This window comes from Gymnoscopelus braueri (genome assembly GCF_963280865.1).
Source record: "Gymnoscopelus braueri genome assembly, chromosome: 6".
NCBI classification, from domain to species: Eukaryota; Metazoa; Chordata; class Actinopteri; order Myctophiformes; family Myctophidae; genus Gymnoscopelus; species Gymnoscopelus braueri.
This window is the reverse complement of record NC_137607.1, coordinates 7,620,043-7,645,028: the sequence shown is the minus strand read 5'-3', so window position 1 is coordinate 7,645,028 and position 24,986 is coordinate 7,620,043. Positions and strand designations below refer to the sequence as shown.

Sequence of the window (24,986 nt, the reverse complement as noted above, 5' to 3'; positions counted from 1 at the left end):
GGTTAAAGTTTATCCATGACTGTAACAGGAGTTTTCATGTACCACAGGGTAAGACTGCAGCAGGAGTTAATAAATAGACGAACAAATGAATTAATATACTTTAACGTGCGGAATCCGAAACAGGCAGCGCTGTGATTCTGAATTTTGTTACGATTGCGGTGATTAGTAGCCTATTATTGACACCACCTGGGCGAGTGAGTCGTGTCGTGCAACTTTCCTGACATTAAGCTGTGTATGTGTTCAACACACCCGGACCCGGTCTAAGTGCAGATTTCAGCTTGGGAAAAGTAGCCTCCAACGGGTTTGGGTAGGTGGTTCATAGTCACCATTGCGTTATCGTGGCATTCATATTCTTGCTATTATGTTGCAAATGATTGTGTGTGTGCGCCTGTGCGGGCGAAATAACATTGACAGCTATGGCAGGTGACGAAAGCTTGCCAGACCTATGCCAGGCTAACAACGGTTGCTATGCTGGCATTGAACAATCGCTTTTGGGGTGGGGTTTAGCGAAGGGTCCATTCTTACCGTCAGTCTCGTGGAGCTCGCAATGGAAAATAACGGAACACAGCAATAACACCCTGGTAACTAGTAACACTGATGCCTGCAGAACACTTCGGCCTGTTCAGTGAGCATCCACTCTATTTATATGGTTCGGTCTGCCCATGTGGGTGTAACCTTTTGTTGATTAATCATGTGACTTGTGTATTGTCTTAAATGTGGAGACTCAGGCTCCAGCACTGTTCTATAACAGTAGCTACTGTCCCCCAAGCTCCTAATCTGATCTAATCAATCACTCCTCTCATGTGACATAATAAATTAATAATACATTTTATTTGTAACGCACTTTATATTTGAAGCAAATCTCAAAGTGCTACAGGATTAAAAACAAAAAAAAGAAAGAAAACAATAATAATAAAACAGTGAAATTAATAAACTTCAAATCAAGTCAGCACAGTAGAAGTTTAAAAAGATAAAACAACTACATCTCTATCTATGCAAATGCCTTGTTAAAAAGGAAGGTTTTTAGGCCCTTTTTAAAAGTGTCAATCGACTGTGGTGCTCTCAGATGGTATTCCACAGTCGAGGAGCAGCTGAGCAGAAGGCCCAATCCCCCATGGTGCAGAGAATTGTTGTGCGGGGGCTCCAGTGCGTTTGAGTTTCTGGAGCGGAGTGAGCGGGTGGAGCGGGTGGAGTTCGGGGGTTTGATGAGTTCCTTTAGGTAGGAGGGGGCATTGCTGTAGATGCACTGATGTGTAAATGTGCAAAGTCCCCTGATTTCAACACTGTAGGTCAGAGCTGTAGCTTTTTAGAATTGTGTGTGTGTGTGTGTGTGTGTGTGTGTGTGTGTATATATATATATATATATATATACTTACAATACTGACTAAATATCCTGAAATATTCTGAAAATAAGACACAGGAAGGCGCTAGAAGGCCGCATGTGCAGGTAACATGCAAATACAAACGCCACCATTACATCATAATAATATTTGCTTGGACAGAACTTAAAAGTGACTGCCAATTCTGAGCTCATCTATTGGGGGAAATAAATCCTAAAAACCCCACCAATCATCTTTGCAGAAATGTTCCTCTCCCATACCTAGTTCTACTTTACAAACTTCTGTTTGTAAATGGATGACAAACAAATCTGTAACATCTGTTGTAAAGTAGTTATTTTTGAGTCTTTTCTTTTTTGATATAGCGGAGACATGTCACAGATGTGCACAGCATTTTGGCCTTGTGCATCTGCTCTCACCTGGCATTGCCAACTTTAGGCATGTTGTCTTATCGCCTCCATGATTCACGGGTGACAAAAACAGCAGCCTTACCCTTACTCCATATGGTGGTGCCATACTTCGGCCAGACTATGGTGTGTCAGAGGCCCGCCTCATTGGCCAGAACCACTTCTGGTACAGTGGTCATATTGATGACATCAAACAGATGTGTAATCGGGCATACCAGAGAGTCTATGTGTAATTTCAGAAAGTTGTCTCAAGTCCATAGGCATCCTTAGCTAAAGAGCTTTTCAGTACACCGATAATGTTAGCCACTTCTATTTCTGTTAGTCTCACACACACACACCCACAGCCGGAGAAAACATGAGCATGTTAGACATGATTTGTCTCCATTGTGTGTTTAATCTTACATCTGTTTTAATGTAACACCATCATCTCTATGAAGTAGGCTATGTACAGTATGTGCTAAATAAATACATTATATTTCATTCACATCCAGGGCCAGGCTCACAGCACAGCTCTCAGCTTCATCAGCAGTTGACAGTCACAGTTCCATCTGTGTTGAAAAGATCAAATAACATAATTAGAAGTGATATCAGTCCGTCCGTCGACCACTTTGGTCCCAAATTAAGATATGATTTATGATCTTCATTTTGCCAAATGTGAACGTAACATTCAGAAGGTGATTAACTGCCGGAAAAATACTGTAAGTAACGATGTTTATTGTCATTGTATTCAGAATACGACATTGTTTATTACACCCACTTCAAATAGCGGCAGCATCATCCGAATACAGCAGCATTATGCAATAAGTTAGGTTTGTCTTAAGGTTTGTCATAAGTCATCAAAGTCTGTCAAAGATAAGAACATCCATAATACATACATCTAAAGTAAGATTTACTGTACTGATGATATACTGTAACTGTATGTCATCTTTTAGCAGATTTGCTTGCATTACTTGTTAAAAAAAACATAGAGTTTCCATAGAGATCATGATAACCCTTTTCTCTGTAATCTCTCACAAATAAGGTCCCCGGTACTCAAGTAAATGTGCTTGAGTTAATGTCCATTACTAACACTACAGGGGCGGCAGTGGCTCAGGGGTAGAGTGGCCGGGCTAAGGGGCTCCCCCAGAGTTCGTGTCGAAGTGTCCTTGAGCAAGACGCTGAACCCCTAATTGCTCCCGTTGAGCAGGTTGGTGCCTCCTTGCATGGTTTCCTCCGCCATCGGTGTATGAATGTGTGTGTGAATGTAATGCACAATCTATGTAAAGCGCTTTGGATAAAAGCGCTACAGTATATAAATGCACCATTGACCATTTATATTATCTGCGACCTCACTACTTATAATATCTGCAACCTCACCTTTATGTTGACAACTAACTCATAGTTCTGTGAATCAAATTCTTCCATTTGAATGCGGTGCCGTGGTGCTGTGGTGCCTGGGTTTTCAGGGGCGGGAGAAGGGCTGGCTGTGTTTGTGTCTGACTGGGAGTTCTCATTCTGCGCAGGAAAATTAAGGAATAAAATCAAATGATTAAAATGTATTTACAAACTGTTACACACACACACACATTTCCTGAAGAATGACGAGTGTATTGATACAATAGAACTAAAAGGAATAGGACCTGATAAGAATTAACTTTTCTGACATATTTACAGTATTTTAGGAAGTTATTTCTCTCAGTCTGATTCTTCTTAATTATACATCTTTTATTTTTCACACGTAGGCCTAAATAAAATAATGTTAATTGACTAAAAAACAGCAGACTTCATGATTACAAATGTAGTTAGGTTGAACTTTCACGTGTTTTAGACAAGGGATACTCAAATAGCTGAACCTGTGGGCCACATTACAAAAATGGCAAGAGGCCAGCTAGGGGCCAGTTGATAAAACAACATTAAGGGACAGTTCACCCCCCAAACATATTTTTTTCTACCAATTTCACACACCATGGAGACTTGAATACATGGATATATATATTTCTTTTTGTCGCATTCCTAAGCCAATAATTTGATGACCAGCGGACCGGTAGGCAGCGGTTCCGGTAGGAGACACAAAGGAGACTCTTCGTGTATCTGTCTCCTACCGGAACCGCTGCTGGTCATCAAATTATAGGCTTAGGAATGGGACAAAAACTAAAAAAAAATCCATGGGGTGACTAATCGATAGAAAAAAAAATAAATATATTTTTGGAGGTGAACTGTCCCTTTAATTGATAACTGCTTTCTTTCACTGGCGCCTTATATTGTCGATCTTAACAACTGACACTGAGATGGTAAAATGAAAGCGAAAGCATCCGTCCATTTTGGGTTAAAGTGCCAGTTCTCGGCATCAACTTTTCAGAACCATAGTTCAGACGGGCGGTCCCATAGTTCAGACGGACGGTCCCATAGTCCAGACGGACGGTCCCATAGTCCAGACAGACAGTCACACTAGGATTGTCCCCTGAAATAAGGAATCGTCCCTTATTTGGAAACTAAAAGAGGTGTTTAACTGATTAGGGACACACATCTTACACGTTCAAACAGATCATACATATAAAGCCTACAATTTAGGTTGTAACCAATTAAATCCTCTAGACTCAGTGAACTGAACCCGAGTTTGCCTAACTACAAGCTCACAACGCCTGGCACCGTGAGGCGTTGTGAGCTTGTAGATCGGCTATTTTCACAATGTTTGCCTCTTTCATACCCAATATTTGACAATTTGATATGAAAAAGGTATTAAAAGCCATTAAATTAACATTTAAAGAATTTGCAGATACCCTGTGTATACTTACACTGTATGTCGGTTTGTTTACTGTTGAGTGCGAAAACAATGTTGCACTTTAAGCTCATCATCTGGGGACCCCCCAAAATCATTTAGGGACCCCCTGGGGGTCCCGACCCCCAGTTTAGGAACCATTGACACACCATAAACTAAAATGTCCTGTAAGTGCAACATTGAAGAATGTGACCTGCACAAAATGATTACACAAGCATTTCTACCTGCACCTGTAAAATGTGATTACACACGCAGTTCTATCACTATGCAGTTATACCTCACAAATCTTTATGACATTTTATGCCTTTGATTATGTTCTGGCCCACCATCTAATGGCTTAGAAAGAAATTGAACTGAGGTTAAACTCACTTGCAGACAGTGGTGGTACTTAAGTTAAAGTTTCAATACTGCTATGTAGAAATACTCTGTTACAAGTAAAAGTCCGGAATTAAACATTTACTTGAGTAAAAGTACCAAAGTATTTGTATCAAAAATGTACTTTAAGTACCGAAAGTACTCATTATGCAGAATGTCCTGTTTCACATGTTTTCAAACGGATATGTAAAAAAATATTTTTAAAGAGCAGATCTACAAGCTCACAGATCTACAAGCTCACAGATCTACAAGCTCACAATGCGGCGCGACACATTGTGAGCTTGTAGATCGGCTATTTTCAAATGGCCGATCTATCTACAAAGTAACTAGTAAATTGTCAAAATCATAGTAGTGGGGTAAAAGTACAGTATTTGCCTCTGAGATGTAGTGGAGTAGAAGTAAAAGTACTGAAAATTGGAAGTACAGTACTTGAGTAAATGTACTTAAGTTACTTTCCACCACTGCCTGCAGACCACTAGGCCTGCTCTACTCCACTTCCCTGCCTTGGACAACATTGTGGTTTTCCACCCGGCTTTCTGACCCTCTCGTCTGACGACCCGGCGCAGTGCAAAATGTTGATGTTTAGCCTCTCTCACCTGACACCACCTTGATTTGTGCGTTTGCAGCCCCCTGTACGTCGTCACCATCTCCCACCCACAGACACACTTCCTCAGTCTCTTCCTCTTGGCATCCATAGTGAAAGAAAATGGGTGTGGTTCTCTTTTTCTCTCTCTCTCACCTGCTTTGTGAGTGGAACACCTGTGGCTGCAGCCAATTAACGATCAGGCTAAAACACCCGAGGAGCACTGAGAGAGAGGAAGAGCCTCTTTCCTCGGTGTTTCGCCCAGGTGGGTGTGGCCAGGGTTGCCAAATCTGCTATTTTCAAATAGCTGATGTATATGTTAAAGTGCTCATGTGGCCCATAGTCGCTTCTTTTGGGCTGGTTTTCCTAGACCTGGTTGCTTGTTTCTCTCACAGAATCTGGCAACACTGGGTGTGGCTATATGCCTATCCACATTATAACCCTAACCTGACATAAACTACTGTATTCACCTGTTTCCTAGGCTTTCCACTTCCTGTGTGTTTTCCACTTCCTGTCGATTTGATCCAATGAAATCCAACGAAACTGGTCAGATGACTAATGATATCCAATGAAATCCGACAGGAAGTGGAAAACACACAGCCTAGGAAACAGGTGAATATGCCGAAACCTAACCTCAAAACCATGCCCACCTGGGAGAATCACCTGAAAAAAAGAGGTTAACCCATTAAGACCGGGAACACATACTGTGTCAGTTTAGATTCTTAGCTATAACCATCATTTTATATTTATACAACATCTTTGCTTCTGGGGGGTCCCTGGAACAACATATTTTGATGGGGATCAGTGGCCAAAAACGTATCATTTTGGGGGTCCTCGACAAGAAAAGGTTTGAGCACCACTGATATAGCAACAAAGGTTTTTCAGAAAAATTAAGACATTTGAGACATCAGAGACATTTGACAGAATATTCGCTTAAAAAAATACATATTCAAAGATTTGCACACATTTTCACGATTTAAAAAAAAAATAGCAGATCCACGAGCTCATAGCGCGGCACTCGGTGCCGCGCTATGAGCTTGTAGATCTGCTATTTTTTTAAATAGCCAAAGACATCTTAAAATGAGACACAGATCCGGTCTTAATGAGTTAATGCGCAACGGAGAGGCTGCATACTGTAGAATGAATGGGTGGAGCGTGACCTTCTGTTATGTTTTGTTTAGTGCAATGTGGTGTTTTTGCACTTCCAGGCCAGAGTGTTCAATATCACACTGCACAAAGGCTTGACCAGAAAGCAGTATGTGTTTTTTTCTCAGCTTTATTATAAGAATATCATACAAAATCAATAGGCTCATCACACAATGAATACACCTGATTCACTCTTTCTAAATGACAATCAGCTACCGCCATACATCATCATACTCTATCACTCAGCCCTGAAGGCACTCTATTAGTCCATTGCTTAGTCGTATTGCTTCAGTCCAGTTTGGTAGGCTGTGTACTGTTCTGTATGCATGCGGCTACTTGTTGTGAACACACATTACTTGTGTTCAGTTGTCTCAGTGTTTTGCATATAGATAATATTGGTTCAAAGGAAGGGACAAGAGGCAGGGTATAGGACAGGTAGGTTCCCAAACATCTGGACCCATTTTTATGGGTCAAGAGTATACTGTATATCCCCTTTTTTCATTTCCTACGTTTTATTTTTATTATTTCAAAAGATTACAAAATAAACAATAAATACACTTTTTTAAAGAAAAAAATAGATTTTTTTTTCCCCCAAAAGAAATGGATTAAATCAAAGGAAATCCATAAATAAAAATAAATGAAAAAACATAAGAAGTAGCCTAGTAGCAGATCAACAAGCTCACAACGCGTCGCATCACAGAACGTTGTGAGCTAATAGCTGTTTTCAGATTTCTCTTTTGGGTCTTGAACTAAAAAGTTTGGGAACCATTGGGTTAGGAAACCAACAGAATGTGTGTGTGTGTGTGTGTGTGTGTGTGTGTGTGTGTGTGTGTGTGTGTGTGGTGGGGGGGGGGGGCAATGACCCTTCCACTACTTGTGAGTCATCTGCAGGATCTGAAGCAGCAAGCCCTGCACCTCCTCATCCATACGACCCTGCAGGAGAACACACGCACAGGCAGATTACTCACACAAGTACATGTGTGTACGTACGCAATACAACCCCCCCCCCACACACACACACACACAAACACACACACACACACACACACACGTCCATATGCAGAGACACAAAACATATTCTTACAGGTATTTATATCCTCAGCAAACATTTCCTGACAAGTTTAACGAAGAATGTTCGATTTACCATATCCAATGCTGTCACAGTGTGACGTGCTCTAAATATCTACTGTATGTGTGTGGACAGACAGACAGACAGACAGACAGACAGACAGACAGACAGACAGACAGACAGACAGTCTCAGTGTTCATCGGTTAGTTTCTTGGACTGACCTGCACAGCTGACAGTAGATGAGAGCGGTACACAGTCACCACCTGTCTGTGTTTCCGTTCCCAGTCCTGCCAAACACATTATGGGACCTAGTTACTAAAGTCACTAACGCAAACTCAGGTGCATGGAAAACGGTTTACTTGGAATAAGCATTTACATGTTGCCTTATGCATGCCTGTACAGTATAGTCAGCTGAGTTCTTGTTGTTCTACATACAGAAGAAATCGCAGACTGAGGCTTTGACCTGTGCTCTTATGAAATATCTGAGACCATTAGGATTTAATGGAAGACGCTTCTGAACATCAATTTACAATTTAAAGGTAGGGTAAGTGATTTACTTTGGTTAAAATAAGTGTTAAATTGCTCTATATTCTTCTGATAGTACTCATTGCTATAGAGTGTTTGTTCAGTAAAAGGAGTCTCCCATGTCTCTCCAGCTCTTTATTATACAGGAAATGCATTTTCAGTGCTCTCTCCTGATTGGCTTAAATGTCGTCACCTACCTGAAAATGTACTATATTCTGTTTACTAAAGAGCTGGAGAGACCTCTGTGACCGAACAAACGCTCTGTAGCAATGATTACTATCAGAATATAGTACTTTAACCTTTCTAACAAAAAAATAATTACGAAAAAATATCACTTACCCTACCTTTAAGTAATAGAACATGTGTTCTAATGCTAGTTTGACCCATTCTAATACCATAATACAAATAAAAGAGACTGAAATCAGTCGAGGCGACTGAGAACTGGAGCTCAGTGCTTCCCTCACCTGGAGCTGCTGTGTCAGTACAGCCACCCTGTTCTGCAGGGCCATCTGAGGGCCGGGGTTATTGACATGCATGGGAGAGGAGGAGGACGTGGTGGTGGAAGAGGAGATGCCCAGGGGAGGCGACAGAGCCCCCAGAGCCTCTTTCAGCCGGAAGATCTCCTTAGAAAGATCTGTTATCTGCAGGGAGACAGAGGAAAACCCGTGTGTCATCATCAGAACTGGAGCAAAGTGTCTGTTGGAACATGCAAATGAATAGCAACTGCTGGAGGGTTTGAAACTGAGTTTTTCTTTTGGCATTTCTGATTAATTCATGATAGTGATAAAGGGACAAGAAAGGCCGGGGGCAAGAGGGGATGACATGCATAAAGCTGCCGAGTGCCTTTGGTTGGATTTGAACCCAGGCCAGGTGCAGGAAGTACTGTACCAAAAGAACAAGAAAGAACAACAGTATTGAATTCACAAACGTAACAGGAGGAACTAATTTACTCAGTATTAGTGGAATATGGAAATATAAATTATAACTCAAATACTGGGGTTGAGTAGACAACAAGGAATGAAGCACTGGAGCATCACAGACTATTAAATGGCTTTTATAAGGTGCTATATCAGGACTAACGTTTCGATGTTCAATTAACGTTTCATCATGGCTCTGATGAAGATACAGTACGATATACAGTAGAACCTTAAAAATAACAAAAGGCATTTAATAGTCCGTGATGCTCCAGTTCTTCCTTTCTATTGTCTACTGATGTGTTCGTTGTTTGATGCACGGTGGAATTCCTTCTCTACTGCAAGGGTTCCCAAACCTTTCAGGCCGTGACGCCCCAAAATAATCATATTTGAACTGGGACCCCCCCCCCCCCCCGCCCTGACAAGCAATTGGAATTGTAGGAGTTTAGGCATTACATTTAGTTTGACCCACAGTTTGGGAGCCATATTGTTCTACTGGGTTCGAGTACCACCACCGCTCCAGTGTTGATTTCAAAATCGACTAAATCAACTGTAGATTTAGTCCTCTAAAATCTTATGATATTTAGTCGACTAAAACCAGGCAAAAACGAAAACATTTCAGATGACTAAAATATGACTAAAAACTAAATGGAATTTGATTCAAAAGACTATGACTAAAACTAAATCTAAATCTAAATTTGCAGTCAAAATCAACACCGCACCCGCTCCCTCCCTCACCTTGCGGTCCTTTTCCTTGACGAGACCCTGGGAGTCCTGGATGTCCTTGTGGAGCTCCTGGATGTGGCTGGACTTGGCCTGCAGCTCGGCCAGCTGCTGCTGCACGGCGGTCAGCTGGGACTCGGCCACCTGCCGCTCGCTCTTGTTGAACAGAGCTTCCCTCTGCACCTGGAACACCTGGAGCATAGGGACGTGGGACGATAATCCTTATTATCCTTTATTTTATGGTGATAAAAAAAACAATATCACAATAATATTTTGTAATATTAGAAATTGTCCTCCGTCATACGCTACTAGGATGAATTAGTTTTTGTTGATCTGCAAATTCCGTACCACGTAGACCCTCTATACTTTTATAAAAACTGACCTGTAAAGAGTACGCTGTTATTGGTACGCTGTTATTTCACTCTACGCAAATCGATTCGGCAAAAATAGCAGATCTACAAGCTCACAACGCGTTGCGTTGCAACGCGTTGTGAGCTTGTAGATCGGCTATTTTTGGCGAACTTCCCCCCCAGAATAGGGATGCTGGGGGTTCAAGTGGTTTATAAAAGTGGCATTTTAAGTTTTAAGCATATTTTCATTATCGCGATAATATCGCTAAACGCAATTATTTTAATAATCGTGACATGTCATTTTCATATCGTCCCATCCCCAACCTGTAGTAGTACTTAAGTAAAAATATCATTGCTGTCGGGCAGAAAAGTTTTGTGTATTTTTTTTCATAAATTAACACCCTACTTGATCATACTACAGTGTCACACAAAAGTAGCAAAAGTAGCAGATCCGCAAGCTCGAAACGCGGCGCGAAGCGACCCGTTTTGAGCTTGCGGATCTGCTACTTTTGAATTTGAATCCTGAAAAGTGACAGTTTTGGGCATATGAGGTTTCCACCCGACAGAGACCACGATAGAAATGCCACAAGGTAAAAAGAACTTTGTTCAAACTAAAAATGTGGAAGGTTTTGTCAAGAGTGAGCATCTCAAGCATGGACGTGTCAATGCTCCCAACATGAACCATTTTCCACCCCGCCGTCCCTATTTTAGTCATGTCATTTTGTTCATAAATCTTTCAAATATAGCAGATCTACAAGCTCACAACGCACGGCAAGTCGTGAGCTTGTAGATCGGCTATTTTCCCAAAAAATCTCTGAAAAATCTTTTGGGAAATTCTGAAAAGAATGCAGCTTGCTTTAGAAATAAACGCCAGGTGAGCGTTGAGGACAAAGAGAGCTTGTTTATTTGTGATTGTTGAAGTTACGTTACGTCACACAACTCCATCTCACAGGGGTTCAGAAAACGTATTGATGGGAACCTGTTGACACGGGACATGCAGTATTTAAACGCCTCAGTGAGCAGAGATGGAGAGGATGTCTATGAAAGAGAAGAATTAGAGAAAGTAATACACACATGAATAATGGAGAGAGGCAAAGAGGGCCTCAGCGAACCGTGGCTCTCTTTGAGAGAGCATAACGATGGGATGAGAATAGGTAGGGATAATAGAAAATGAAATACACACAGAAACAGGCACGCACACTCACACACACACACACACACACACACACACACACACACACACACACACACACACACACAGAGATGGATTACGGACCGGGACAATGGGGCCAATGCCCCAGGCCCCCCCCAGTCAACCCCAGCGTAAGGCTTGTACATGGTTCTCTGGACAAACTTATAATCTGACCAGCAGTACCCAGGAGCCTCTGAACAGGTCAGCCAGAGGTGAGGCTCCTGAGCAGTGAGCACCAAGGATTTCCCACAAAAGATCTGTTGGATTTGTTTGGGTTATGGCTTATGGTTATGTGAAAGGCCTGATACACATGTGGCAAGTGATACAAACAAAACGCTGTTAACCCCTTCAACTGGAGTCCCTCAGGACTTTTATACAAGTGACTTTCCTGTTTCGCTCTACATTAAATATCTTTGCTGAAAATAGCCGATCTACAAGCTGACAATGCATCTCAACGCTTGTAGATCGGCTTTTTTCTGCGAACGTTTTCCCCGAACACTGGGGTTTAACCGGTTAAATAGGATTGTATTTCTCTCCCTCCGAAGTTGTGAGGGACCAATCAGGGCCCAGTATGCAAATATGGGGCGGGTTTATCACCAGAGGTATTCTTTTTATTTGCCCCTCGGAAATCTAGGTTCCACACAGAGATTCCAGACTAATATCTACGCAGTGATATTAGTCTGGCCATGCCAGGCTAGGTGAGATTAACTTGCGCTTTCTTACAAACGGTACAATAAAAAGTCTTGAGGTCATGTCAGAACAGTGGTTCTCAAAGTGGGGTCCGAGGACTCCCAGAGGTCCGTGAGGGGGTTTGGGTCCCCCAGCTAAATGATTGGTAACTCTTTTTTTCGTTGCCACTGTCGCAAAATTGCTTGCTCAGGGTGGGATTGTCGGGTCTCTTCTCTACATGTAAAGTGTCTTGAGACAACTTGTTGTGATTTTGACACTTTAATAAAATTGAATTGAATTGAAAGGTCCTTACACACCGGGGCGATTTTTTTCATGCGAATAATACGTTTTTTTTAAACCTTATAAAGTCAATGCAAGCTTCCACATCAGTTTCGCGGAGCGGAAAAAGCGTCTTTTAATTATTCGGAACGAGTCCGAATTTTGCGTATATTCGCATATTCGCCGGTGTGTAACCGCCTTAAGACTGTACACTCTCATAGTTATGGGGATCTGTGGATCCTAATCAATAGGAAACCGGGGGTCCTTGAAATGAAATTTATTTTTTAGAATCACTGACATACAGTACACACACACACCCACAAACACCTCTGCACTCCTGGCCACCCACCTCCAGTGGTGGAAGAAGTACTCAGATATTTTACTTAGTAGCATTACCACAATATAAAAATACTCTGTTACTACTAAAAGGCCTGTGTTCAAAATGTTACTTTAATAAAAGTACAAAAGTATTGGCATCAACATAATACTTAAAAGTACCAAAAGTAAAAGTACTAAAATGTTTGAAAATAGCTCACAATGTGCCGCGAAGCGGCACATTGTGAGCTTGTAGATCGGCTATTTTCAAATGGCCGATCTATCTACAAAGTAACTAGTAACTAAAGTTTTCAAATAATTGTAGTGGAGTAAAAGTACAATATTTGCCTCTGAGATGTAGTGAAGCAGAAGTCAAAGTTTTGAACATTGGAAATACTCCAGTACAGTAAAAGACAAAAGTACCTCAAAATTGTACTTAAGTACAGTAACTTGAGTAAATGTACTTAAATAGTAGATACTTTACACCACTGGCCCGTACCTCCGTGCACGTCTTCTCGTGTTTGCGCGTCAGGTCGTTGTAGCGGGCGGTGACGGCGTTGACGTCGGCCTGCAGCGACAGCCTCTGGGTCTCGTGGTCCTCCTTGGAGACCAGGCCCTGCTCGGCGGCCTTGTGGGACTTCAGCTCTCTCAGCTCGCTCTCCTTCTCGCTCAGAGCGTCCTGGGCCTCCGCCGCTCTGCTCTCACTGGCCTGCAGGGAGCGCTGCAGCTCCTCCTGACAGACAGGGAAACCAAAGGATGACTCACTGGTTAAGTGTGCTACATCAGTGGTTCTCAACCATTTCAGGCCGCGACCCCCAAAAATAATCCTATTTGAACTGGGGACCCCCAAAAATAATCAAATTTGAACTGGCGACCCCCAAAAATAATCATATTTGAACTGGGGACCCCCAAAAATAATCAAATTTGAACTGGGGACCCCCAAAAATAATCATATTTGAACTGGGGACCCCCCACCCTGACAAGCACTTGGAATTGTAGGAGTTGAGGCATTACATGTAGTCTGACATGGTTCCACGGATAAATATTGTAAAAATAGCAGATCTACAAGCTTGTAGATCTGCTATTTTCACAATGTTTGCCTTTTTCCGGTGTTTTTTCATTTATTTTCTTTCCTTTTTGGGGGGGGGGGGGGGTTAGGTTTTTAGTTTGAGTTTTTTTTAATTTTCACTGTCATCTGGGGACCCCCCCCCCCCCCCCCCCCAAAATCATGTGGCGACCCCTCCTGGGGGTCCCGACCCACAGGTTGAGAACCACTGTGCTACATGAGCAGAACTTAACCACTTGAACACCAATGCCCGCTATTCTGGGGCGGGGGGGGGGGGACATTCGCCAGAAATAGCCGATCTACAAGATCACAACGCGCTGTGAGTTTGTAGATCTGCTATTTTTGGCGAAGAGATTTGGTGTACATGGAAAAAAGCAGAGCAAACTCAGGTCCAGTTTGCTAAGTCTAGAGGGTTTAAGGGGTTAAAAAGTAAATGAATAAATAACACCATATAGTTTGCCCTTCAGTTGGCGTAATATGATTCAGAGTTTTGTTTAGGTATACAGTAGCTGACATTCTTGACTGGTCGACCAAAAAAGCTGAACTGGCCAAATCTAAAGATCAAATGTCTATATTTTATGAGCTTTTAATCAGATTTAGGGGGAAATGGAAAAGCTAGCCCCATGTGGCCTAGAGAGAGAGAGGAATTTAACAATTTTATTATTTTTGACAGAAACTCCTCAAAATTGCTTCTATTGAACCAAATCAAATTAGAAACAAAAAAATGAAAAAAATAATTGTTAGCGATATTCTATCGATTACTTTTTCTCAAATAATCGAGAAGCACTGGTTTTTCTTTACAAAAAAAAGTTTAGATCAACAAATCGATAAACCACCTGAGCAGAATTTTATCGCACAGAAGTGTCCTGCAAAAATATTGAAAATAGCAGATCTACAAGTCACATGTGAGCTTGTAAATCAGCTATTTTCACTATGTTTGAGATTTAAAAAAATAATTTAAACTTTTCGTCAATATTGATTTCCCAAAATAGGGATTGATTATGAATCGATTATTTTATAAAATTATCGTTTACTTTTTATAATCAATGAAATAGACGCCTTATCAGACAACGTCACACTGATAAGAACCAGTATGCGCGCGCAGGCCGGCACCAAACGAACCCCACCGCTCATAAGATGCAATGTTAAAGTGGTCACAGCCTCACGTGTAAAAATGCATCCCATCAAACTTTCAGATGCTGTTTTTCTCCCAGTGTGGAGGAAGAATGCTTAGGATTTTTACTGTGATCTCTCGCTCTTGAAATATATATTTCTTGGTTTCTGTTGTGTGTAAACAATAATAGCAATTCAAAGCAGTTCCCCAGTCCCCCAAACCCCACCTCCAGTGGCTGTCATCAGACCGGAGGGAGCGCTCTATGATCATGGCACCAGAACCTGCTCGCGCAGCTGCAGCCCGTCAAGCCTAATTTATGCTCTGTCCCGCGAAGGTGACGCGCGAAGGTGGCGCACGCAGAGAGCGGTCGATAATAGTCCATATTCACACGCGGCCATTTTGGAATTTAACATTGCGTTGCTGTGGCAACTGGGGTGGCAACTGGGGTGGCATTTCATTGACTTAATGGCAATATGGCCGCCGTGTGAATATGGTCTATACACGAATCCACGGAGCGCTGCCCTGCGCGCAGCCATTGCTGCGGTGTCAACCCTCCGCGGACGCGACACCGCAGCAATGGCCGCCTACAGGCAGCTACAGGCAGCGCGTCTGTGGATTCGTCTATAGCAGACCTCCAAGCTCACTACGGTCTCATCCGCGACGCGGTTGTGAGCTTGTATGTCAGCTGTTCTCGGCGCGCAATACCGTTGCGGGGCGAAGTACACATGTCTCGCTAGGGCGCACCTCACTATCCAACACAGAAGAGGGGGTTGAATGAACTGAAACCAGCGCACCCCAAAACAACAGGTTTGGGGATCTGTTGGGAATTGATAACATGAACCAGTCACATGTGCGTCCAGCAGTGTTGATTTTGACAGCACATTTTGATTTAGTTTTAGTCATAGTCTTTTGAATAAAATTCCATTTAGTTTTAGTCATATTTTAGTCATCTGAAATGTTTTAGTTTTTGTCTAGTTTTGTCGACTAAATATCATAAGATTATAGTCGACTAAATCTACAGTTGATTTAGTTGACTAAAATGTATGTTGGCGGTGCCTTGATGGCGTCGTAATGGCCGATTTTACACTCGGTTGCATGCTGAAAACAGCCGATCTACAAGCTCACAACGCGTCGCAGCGCGACGCGTTGTGAGCTTGTAGATCTGCTATTTTCAGAGCGCAACACCCGAGCGCAACCAAACATAAAACGACTTGTCTTTTAGTTCTACTGGATCTCTTCTCCACTAGATCCCTCCATAACATCTAAGTCTAGTTTTTATTTGTTGACGAAATTGTCAGTATATTTAGTCTTAGTTTTAGTCATCATAGCTTAGTTTTTATGTAGTGAAAAAAGGTGAAAAAAAGGTGAAAAAAGGTAGTCGACGAACATTTTTCGTCATAGTTTTAGTCGACGAAATCAACACTGGCGTTCCAGTCTCGATGTTTGCAAACAAACAATTGGTCTATTGGTTAATTCGGTCAATAACTGTCACCACAAAGCTGACCTTGGCTTTGTCGTGCTGCTCCCTGGACTCCTGGGCGTGGCCCCGCGAGCTCCTCTCCTCCCGGAGCTCCTGCAGCGTCTGGGCCAGCTGCTCGGAGACGGCGGACAGCGCCTCCCTGTGTTTGGACAGCGGCACGGCGTCGCTCGGCTCCGTGCGCGCGTCCTGCGCCGCGCGGCCCTCCCGCTCGGCGCACAGGCAGTCCAGCGCCTGCGCCGCCTCCTGCCTCGCCACCTCAAGCTCCTCCCTCATGGAGGTCATGGTGCGGCTGCTGGAGCCGCGCTCTGATTGGACAGAGAGAGAGATGTTAATTCAGTGGTGTAAAGTAACTTTAGTACTGTACTTATAAGTACAATTTTGAGGAATTGAACATACATAAAACATACATTAACCACTTTAGCCCCATTTTATAGCTAGGCTATTTGAAAATAGCCGATCTACAAGCTCACAACGCGTCGTGATGCGACGCGTTGTGAGCTTGTAGATCTGCTATTTTCAAACATTTTAGTACTTTTACTTTTGGTACTTTTGGTACATTTTGATACCAATACTTTTGTACTTTTACTCAGGTAAATTTTGAATTCCGGACTTTTACTTGTAACAGAGTACTTCTACATTGCAGTATTGGTACTTTTACTTAAAGGAGAATTCCGGACAAATTAAGTGTTATCTTTCATGTCTCGTTACTCACCTAGCGACGTAAAAAGTGGCGTTCTTTTTTTCCATATATTCCCCTGTCGTCATTTTTTAAACACCCTCCGTTGTTATAATGGGAGCGAGTGGGTTAGTGAAGTTCGTCTATTATAACCAACGCAATGTTATTTTTTTCTCTACTACGATTCATTGTAGAGTCTCATGATAGTCAAACATGCGCTGAAAATTCCTGCGAGCCTGCCGTTAATGGCGAACGATTTAACACTGGATGCTTGTTTCCAGAATCTGGCAACACGAGTTGCCAGGTTCTGGAAAGAAACAAGCATCCAGTGTTAAATCGTTCGCCATTAACGGCAGGCTCGCAGGAATTTTCAGCGCATGTTTGACTATCATGAGACTCTACAATGAATCGTAGTAGAGAAAAAAATAACATTGCGTTGGTTATAATAGACGAACTTCACTAACCCACTCGCTCCCATTATAACAACGGAGGGTGTTTAAAAAATGACGACAGGGGAATATATGGAAAAAAAGAACGCCACTTTTTACGTCGCTAGGTGAGTAACGAGACATGAAAGATAACACTTAATTTGTCCGGAATTCTCCTTTACTTAAGTAAAACATTTGAGTACTTTTTCCACCACTGGATGTTATAGGTAGGTCATGTTGTAAGATCAATCAAGTAGTTTGTTTGATACATTTGCAGTTCTATCCTACGGTAAGGAAATGGTTAATTCTGTATGTCGTCGCTGTTTGGGTGGAAACCTCCACATACGACGCAATGCGACGCGTTTTGAGCTTGTAGATCTGCTATTTTGGATCAACTAGGGCAGGGGTCTTCAACAGGGGGTCCGGGACTCCTAGGGGGTCCTCAGAGTTACTACAGGGGGGCCTCCAAATCTTCGTGTGATATTATTTATATCACATTATATATATATATTTTTTACATTAACCACTTGAACCCCAGCATCCCTTTTCTGAGGAGAACTTTAGCCAAAAATAGCAGATCTACAAGCTCACAACGCCTCGCAGTGCGAGGCGTTGTGAGCTTGTAGATCTGCTATTTTTGGCAAAGAGGTGTAGAGGGGGAAAAGAGCAGACCAAGTAAAAAAAAATACTTTAATCTTAAACACAATTTTATACAATATAGACGGGGTCCCTGCTTCATCTCTCTCTCAGCTAGGGGTCCTTGGCCTGAAAAACTTTCAGATAGCAGCTTATAAAGATCAAATCATGTGGATCTCAGGATCCACATGGGAACCGGATAGGGCTTCAATGTGGACCCAGGACTTCATGTGACCAGCCTGTGTGTGGCATCAGCCATCTATATCAGTCGTCTATGACAAATCTATTATGTATGACTCCAATTTGGTCAAGGATTCAGCCCCGATAAGAGCTCCTTTGACTTCCAGTACAATTAAAGTTGAATGTTTCAAAAGTGAGAAATATGTGAAGAAGATGCTTCTGTGACCTACTGGCAGTGTGTGTATACATTTTGGCACTGATCGGTCCAGTGGTTTGCGAGATAAGCTCTGGACACACACACACACACACACAGACACACACAGACAGACACACACACACACACACACAGACAGACAGACAGACGTCTCTCATAGATGGCTAGCCACGCCGTAAAAATATTAGTGACATTTCAGGCACCAAACCGGCATTTCAACCACACAGGTGTTCCTTAGGCGAACCCTTGAACCACCAGAGGAAGACCTGTGTTGTAGAATTATTAACACAGTATTGTCCCTTTGAAAATGTACATTTTTATAAACCGAGTGTTACATTTGTATTGAATACCTAGAAAATACAAATCATATGGAAAATACATGTCTCCACATTTTGGAGTTCTAGTTTTATCCTACACATAATACAAGTTTTAGTACCAGCACAAATCATGTTATCTTCTCTGTCGGGTGGAAACCTCATATGTCCAAAACTTTTCAGGATTCAAATTCCAAAAGCATCAAAAGTAGCAGATCTACAAGCTCAAAACCCGTCGCTTCGCGCCGTGTTTCGAGCTTGTAGATCTGCTACTTTTAATGCTTTCGTGTGACGCTGTAGTATGATCAAGTAGGGCATTCATTTATGAAAAAACACAAAAAGTTCAAATATGGAGAGAAGAGGTTTCTGCCCGACAGCAACGTTATATAACAAACAATAAACGACTGTACATTCTGAACACGTCGCGCAGCATCGTATGAACACTAATGAGACTCACCTGACGTGATGGAGCGCTCCGAACCCTCGGAGCGCTCCTCCTCGTCCTCCTCCTCCTCGTCGTCGTGCGCTGGAGGAGGCCTGAGCCTCTCCAGCTCCAGCAGGGCCTGGTTGAGCCTCAGCGACGTCTCGGCCCGCTCCCTCGCCAGCTGCTCGCACTGCATCCCCAGCGTGACCTGCACCTCCTCCAGCTCCGAGCGCGGCACGCACCTCCTCAGCTCCGTCTCCAGCTCCCCCACGCGGCCCTGGAGCCGCCGCACCAGGTCTCCTTCCACCGCTCCTCCTCCTCCTCCTCCATCCGTCTTCCCGGGCGTCCGGCTCTCCGCCAGGGCTCCCTCCAACTGGGCCACCTTCTCCCTGAGGCGCTTCACCGTCTCTCCCTCGTCTCCTCCTCCTCCTCCTCCTCCTCCAATGTCAGTCTTCTCTCCTCTCTCCTTCTCGGCCTGCAGGGCGGCTTGGAGTTCCTGGACTTTGGCTGTCAGCTGTTTGACCGTGTCACTGTCACCCGCCTCCCCCCGCTGCCTCTTGGCTAGCTCCGCCTCCAACTCCCTCACCCTCGCCCTCAGCTGCTGCCGTGCCCCCTCCCTCTCCCCCTCCCCACCGGGCGTGTCCCCTCCTCCTTCCCCTTCGGACAGCTCCGCGGAGAGGACCCCCAGGCGCATGTTCTCCTTCAGTTCCTCCAGCTCGGACTGGGAGGAGGCCAGCTGCTCCTCTAAGCCGCGCAGCTTCTCTTTCAGAGCCTCCGTGCGGCGCTCTCCCTCCGCGCCTCCCCCCTGAGACTTAGTGTCGCTCCTGCGAAAGCAGCAGCACATTTAGGGAGACAAGGAGTGAAGAAAAAACTCTCATTCTCTCTGATGGACATTACATTAATTTCTTACACTCTACAGTGAGTCAGATTAAATTCCTGTGCCACATCTGGTGAGAAAGTGGAAATCCTGGCCTAGAGGTGGCGCTAGAGGAAAGGGCCATGGCGTCATCAAAATCAGAAGGTTTCATCCTCCAGAGCAGTGGTGGAAAAAGTACTAAATTTTTTACGTACCAAAAGTAGAAAGTACTCATTAAGCAGAATGTCCCATTTCACAAGTTTTCAAATGTATAAAATGTGTAAAAATCTTTTGAAAATAGCCGATCTACAAACTCACAAAGCTTGTAGATCTGCTATTTTCAAATAGCCGAAATGTATATAAGGCTTAATGTATGTTTTGTAATAATAAATGAAAATCTACAATAGTAACTAGTAACTTAAGTTTTCAAATAATTGTAGTGGAGTAAAAGTACAATATTTGCCTCTGAGATGTAGTGGAGTAGAAGTAAAAGTACTGAAAATTTGAAATACTTAAGTATAGTACTTAAAGTAAATGTACTTTACACTGTTACTTTACACCGCTGGCCTAATGGTGGCGCTAGACTATGACAGGGCCATGGCGTCATCATCAAAATCAGTAGGTTTTCATCCTCCAGGGAGGATGAAAGTGCACAACAAATTCCATGACAATACACCCAGTAGATTTCGAGGTATCTTGTTTGGGACCAAAGTGGTGGACGTATGGACAGACGCCCAGAAGGTCGACTGACTGATATTGCCTTCCTTTAGTCGGGCTAAAAATGGATCAAGATAAATCATGTTGTATGAAGACCATCATCCTCTCATATGTTATTTGATCTGTTCAACACAGATGGAACTCTGGGCCCGATATTACACTCCCTGAGAGTGAAGCGGCCATCATCCACAGCTGCTGATGAAGCTGTCAGCCGACTGTCGTTAATGTGAATGAAATATAAATATTTAGCATTCTTAGAGATGTTATTACATTTAAAAACAAATATGTGCCCTCCCACCAGCTAATCACACTCACATGGTTTGGTATTTCCCCAAATTGGTACATTTTTGGTCTACAGTCTTTGACGTGCTGTCAGATGTTTTTGCAGTTCATCTGGATCCTTTGCCCCAGATAGCCATTGTTGGAGTTTTCAACTCTTAACCCCCAAAAAATTTTATATAGTAGGGTTTGCCACACTGAGAGCAAAATGCTGAATTTTGGTAGGATGGAAATCTCCAGCCCCTCCTTCTGTAGCTATGTGGCTTAAATACATTATGTACTTTCTAAAGCTGGAAAACATTTAATTTACAATCAGAAGTTATTTTCATGTTGTCAGCCGTTTATTACATATTTTGAAAATGACCTAATCTTAAGTATTGTATACCCAGAATGGAGACAAATCATCTGTCTATTATCCTCATATCCTCAACAGATGAAACTTTCCAGAAAGCCTAAAACCCCAGAAAGGCTAACTAAAGGGGCACTGCTGAAGGTTCAAACCTTTTCCCACCATATCTGGAAGGCAATGAGATGTGGTACCAACAACTCTCCAGATCCAGATTGTTGGATGAAATCGAGATTTCATCCAACAATAAAACTGTCAACAATAGCCTATGGATCCTATAAAATAAAGAGAAAAAAAAGAAAAAAACAACAACTACAAGAAAATAACAATAATCTAAATGATGAATTTTATGTTTTCATTATGAACAAATATTTTCAGGTAATGAATTTGATTGCCACAGAAGTCCTGAAAGGCTAATTAAAGTCCACTCACTAACTCATTAACAAGCTCATTAACTGAAGACTCAGAAATGGCCTGATTTATTATGGTGGAGTAGAAATGTATTTCTGAGGATATTTACTGTGATAGATCTGAACTACACACTCACTGACTGACTGACTGACTGACTAACTAACTGACAGAATGAATGAATGAATGAATGAATGAATGAATGAATGAATGAATGAATGAATGAATGAATGAACAAACAAACAAACAAACTAACCCGTCTTCTGCCATGCTGGAGGCCCCGTCTGAGGCCTGGGCTTGGGCGTAGCGCTCCTGCAGGGATTCATACTCCTTCCTCAAGGTCTCATACCGCTCAGTAGGGACAAAGTCTGGACTGCATATGGAGCTCTGCATGTCCGTGTCGTCCTTCTCAAACATCTCCAGCATCTACACACCACACAGCACAATGAATTGCTATTGTGTGTATTGTGATTAGAGTTCTCAAACCCTACCCGACCCGACGTTTTCGGGCCGGGCAGAGAACCTTTGGCCATTATCTCTGGAACGGAAGGTCCAATCTGCTCAGTTCAAAGCTTGTTGGATGCGTGACTTTGGGGACATTAACACATCGACTGCCAATTGCGTAGATCTACGCGAACCTATTTAAAGCCGCCACGTGCCAATCGCATAGATCTACGCGAAGTGGTGTTTTTTGTTTTTTTTTGGAAATGAACAAAAAGTGCACTTTCTGAAATTTTCGATCTACTTCCGTTTCCAGTAGCACCACCGGAAACGGATTCGGGTTCAGTTTTTTTCCAATCGTATCCGCTTCCTGTCTGGGATCCTGTCTAAAAGTCGATTTTCTCGGTTGTTGTTTTTCTCCTCGCTGATCACTGTTTAGCGTTCACCGCTGTAGCTTCAAGACGAAGGAGCTCAAAGCGACGCGGTCTTCACTGCTCGTTTCACACAGATCCTCTGTGTGTTTAGAACCAAATGAACGCGCACTTTTAGCGGATTTAGCGAGGTCTGTGGCGACATGAAAAAAACAAAAAAACAACAATAAAACGCTGGCACTGGTGAGTACATTATGATATTAACCTCTGGCATGGAATGTGTTAAGTACGCAATGACACCTTTTCGGGTTTTTTAGGGTTTCCGGGCCTAAAGGTATGGTAATCGTTTCGAGCCGGGCCGAGCTCTGGACCGGCCAAGTAGGGCCCAGTTAGGGCCGGGCGGGGGCTTAATTTTCAGGCCTGTTGAGAACTCAAATTGTGACTCTATTGGTCTTGTCGTTCATACCACGCCACTCCAGATGTAAATGAGAAACCACACCAGCAACATTCATTTCAGTTGGGCAGCATGGATTAAATGATAATAATCTGTGTCCACCTCCAGAGACCCTGACCCAGTTAGTGAAAAAAAAAATCTCTTGCATGTCTGCAAATACACCTGCATGTCTTCATTTTAATGCTTGTTTGGATGCTGCTACTGCTTCAGTAGAACAGCACTGCTGTTTCCCTCCACAGCTAAAGTGGTCGTGATTAATGATCCAGTCAGGCACTGCTCCGCTGGCCTTGAACACTTATCACATCGGCTGATTAAATGACCCGTTCCCTATCAATTCACTCCGGTTAACCCTTTAAGACCGGGAACGCATCTGTGTGTAATTTTTCGATTTCTTTGGCAATTCAAAAATAGCAGATCTACAAGCTCGTAGCGCGGCACCGAGTGCCGCGCTACGAGCTTGTAGATCTGCTATTTTCTTTAAATCGTGAAAAAGTTATATACTTTTTAAAGCGAACGTTTTTTACTCTGTTACAACTTCTGGGGGGTCCCTGAAACAACATATTTTGAGATGGGGGTCCACGACCAAATACATATAACTTTTGAGAAATTATAGCAACATAAGTTTTTAAAAAAAACTGTTGTAGAATCCCCAGAAGCGAAGATTTGAGTTACAAAAGTTCGCTTTAAAAAATATATATATCCAAAGACCCACGATTTTCCATGATTTTTCAAAAAAGATCTACAATGCTCATAGTGCGGCATTCGGCGAGCTTGTATATCTGCTATTTTTGAATAGCCCAAAGAAATCTAAAAAGGGCAGATGCCTTCCCGGATTGAATGGTTTAAGGGGAGCCTGGATTTGTGCTTGTGTGAGTGTTTTTTAAAATATGTGTGCGATCGGTGCCCATCGTATTGTCCTGCAACCTCACCTTCACTTTGAGCGCTAACTCAGAGTTCTGTGAAGTAAGCTCTTCTATTCGCCTGCGTAGATCAGCTGAGTTTGTGTCCCCATTTGAGGTGGCCTGGTCCTGGGCAGGAGAGGCCTTGGAATGCCTGGAGAGCAGCTTCTCTGGAGGGAGAGTATTAATAGAATTAACAGCCGAATAGAATAGCTTCCACTGCGTGCAGCGTATCCACTGCACAGTATTCATTAAACTTTCTATCTCTCACACACACACACACGCACACGCACACGCACACGCACACTAGGGCATTAACGAATAGTGATTTATGGTATTCGAATTATTCGACCCAAAAGTATTCGAATATTCGATTATTCGATTTGATTATAAAAAATTAAAAAATTTAAAAAAAAATATTATAATTTTTTATTTATTTTTTTTTAATTGCATTGATGACTCGACTCAAGGAATGCGAGTTGACGTCACACCAGAGCTCACAGCTGCATGTCTGCTCTAGAAAAGCCACTAAAAAAAAAATATCTTAAAAAAAATAAATAAATTGCTTTCTTTTTTTTTTTTTTTTTTTTTTTCGAATAGTCGAATAGTCGGTTTGATATTCGAATATTCGAATATTCGACTATTCTGTGAGTGCCCTAACGCACACGCGCACGCACACACACACACACACACACACACACACACACACACACACACCTGGGAATTCTAGCATCTCATCCATGTCCTCCATGTCGCCGGCCCCGACCCCGTGACCTTCTCTCTTCAGGCTCTCCAGCTCTCCTTGTAGTCGCTCCTTCTCGGACTCCGCCTGGTCCAGACTCTGCTTCAGCTGGGACACCTAGGAGCACACATAGAGAAATGTCCTTGGTTTTAGTCTTTAGTTTGGAATGTATGGGAAATATTCCATACATAAGCATAGCATTTTGGTTGCACATGAAAAATCTATCTTTCTTTTATTCAACTGTTCCAGTTTTAACTGTGAATATGTTTTTTTTTTAACTTTTTATTACACAATACTAC

General features: G+C 42.8%; 1 protein-coding gene across 1 annotated transcript; it reads right to left on the bottom strand.

The window, feature by feature from the left end:
- Positions 1-7,176: 7,176 nt before the first annotated feature.
- Positions 7,177-24,756, bottom strand: LOC308087812 (uncharacterized protein). The gene is made up of 10 exons (XM_080431994.1): positions 24,663-24,756; positions 23,976-24,115; positions 22,037-22,206; positions 19,208-19,998; positions 16,327-16,607; positions 13,142-13,375; positions 9,853-10,029; positions 8,665-8,841; positions 7,897-7,962; positions 7,177-7,539 (listed from the first exon to the last, which is right to left on the bottom strand). The coding sequence occupies exons 1-10, from the start codon at positions 24,694-24,696 to the stop codon at positions 7,477-7,479; spliced, it is 2,133 nt and encodes a 710-aa protein (XP_080288120.1). The 5' UTR covers positions 24,697-24,756; the 3' UTR covers positions 7,177-7,476.
- Between the last annotated feature and the right edge of the window lie 230 nt (positions 24,757-24,986).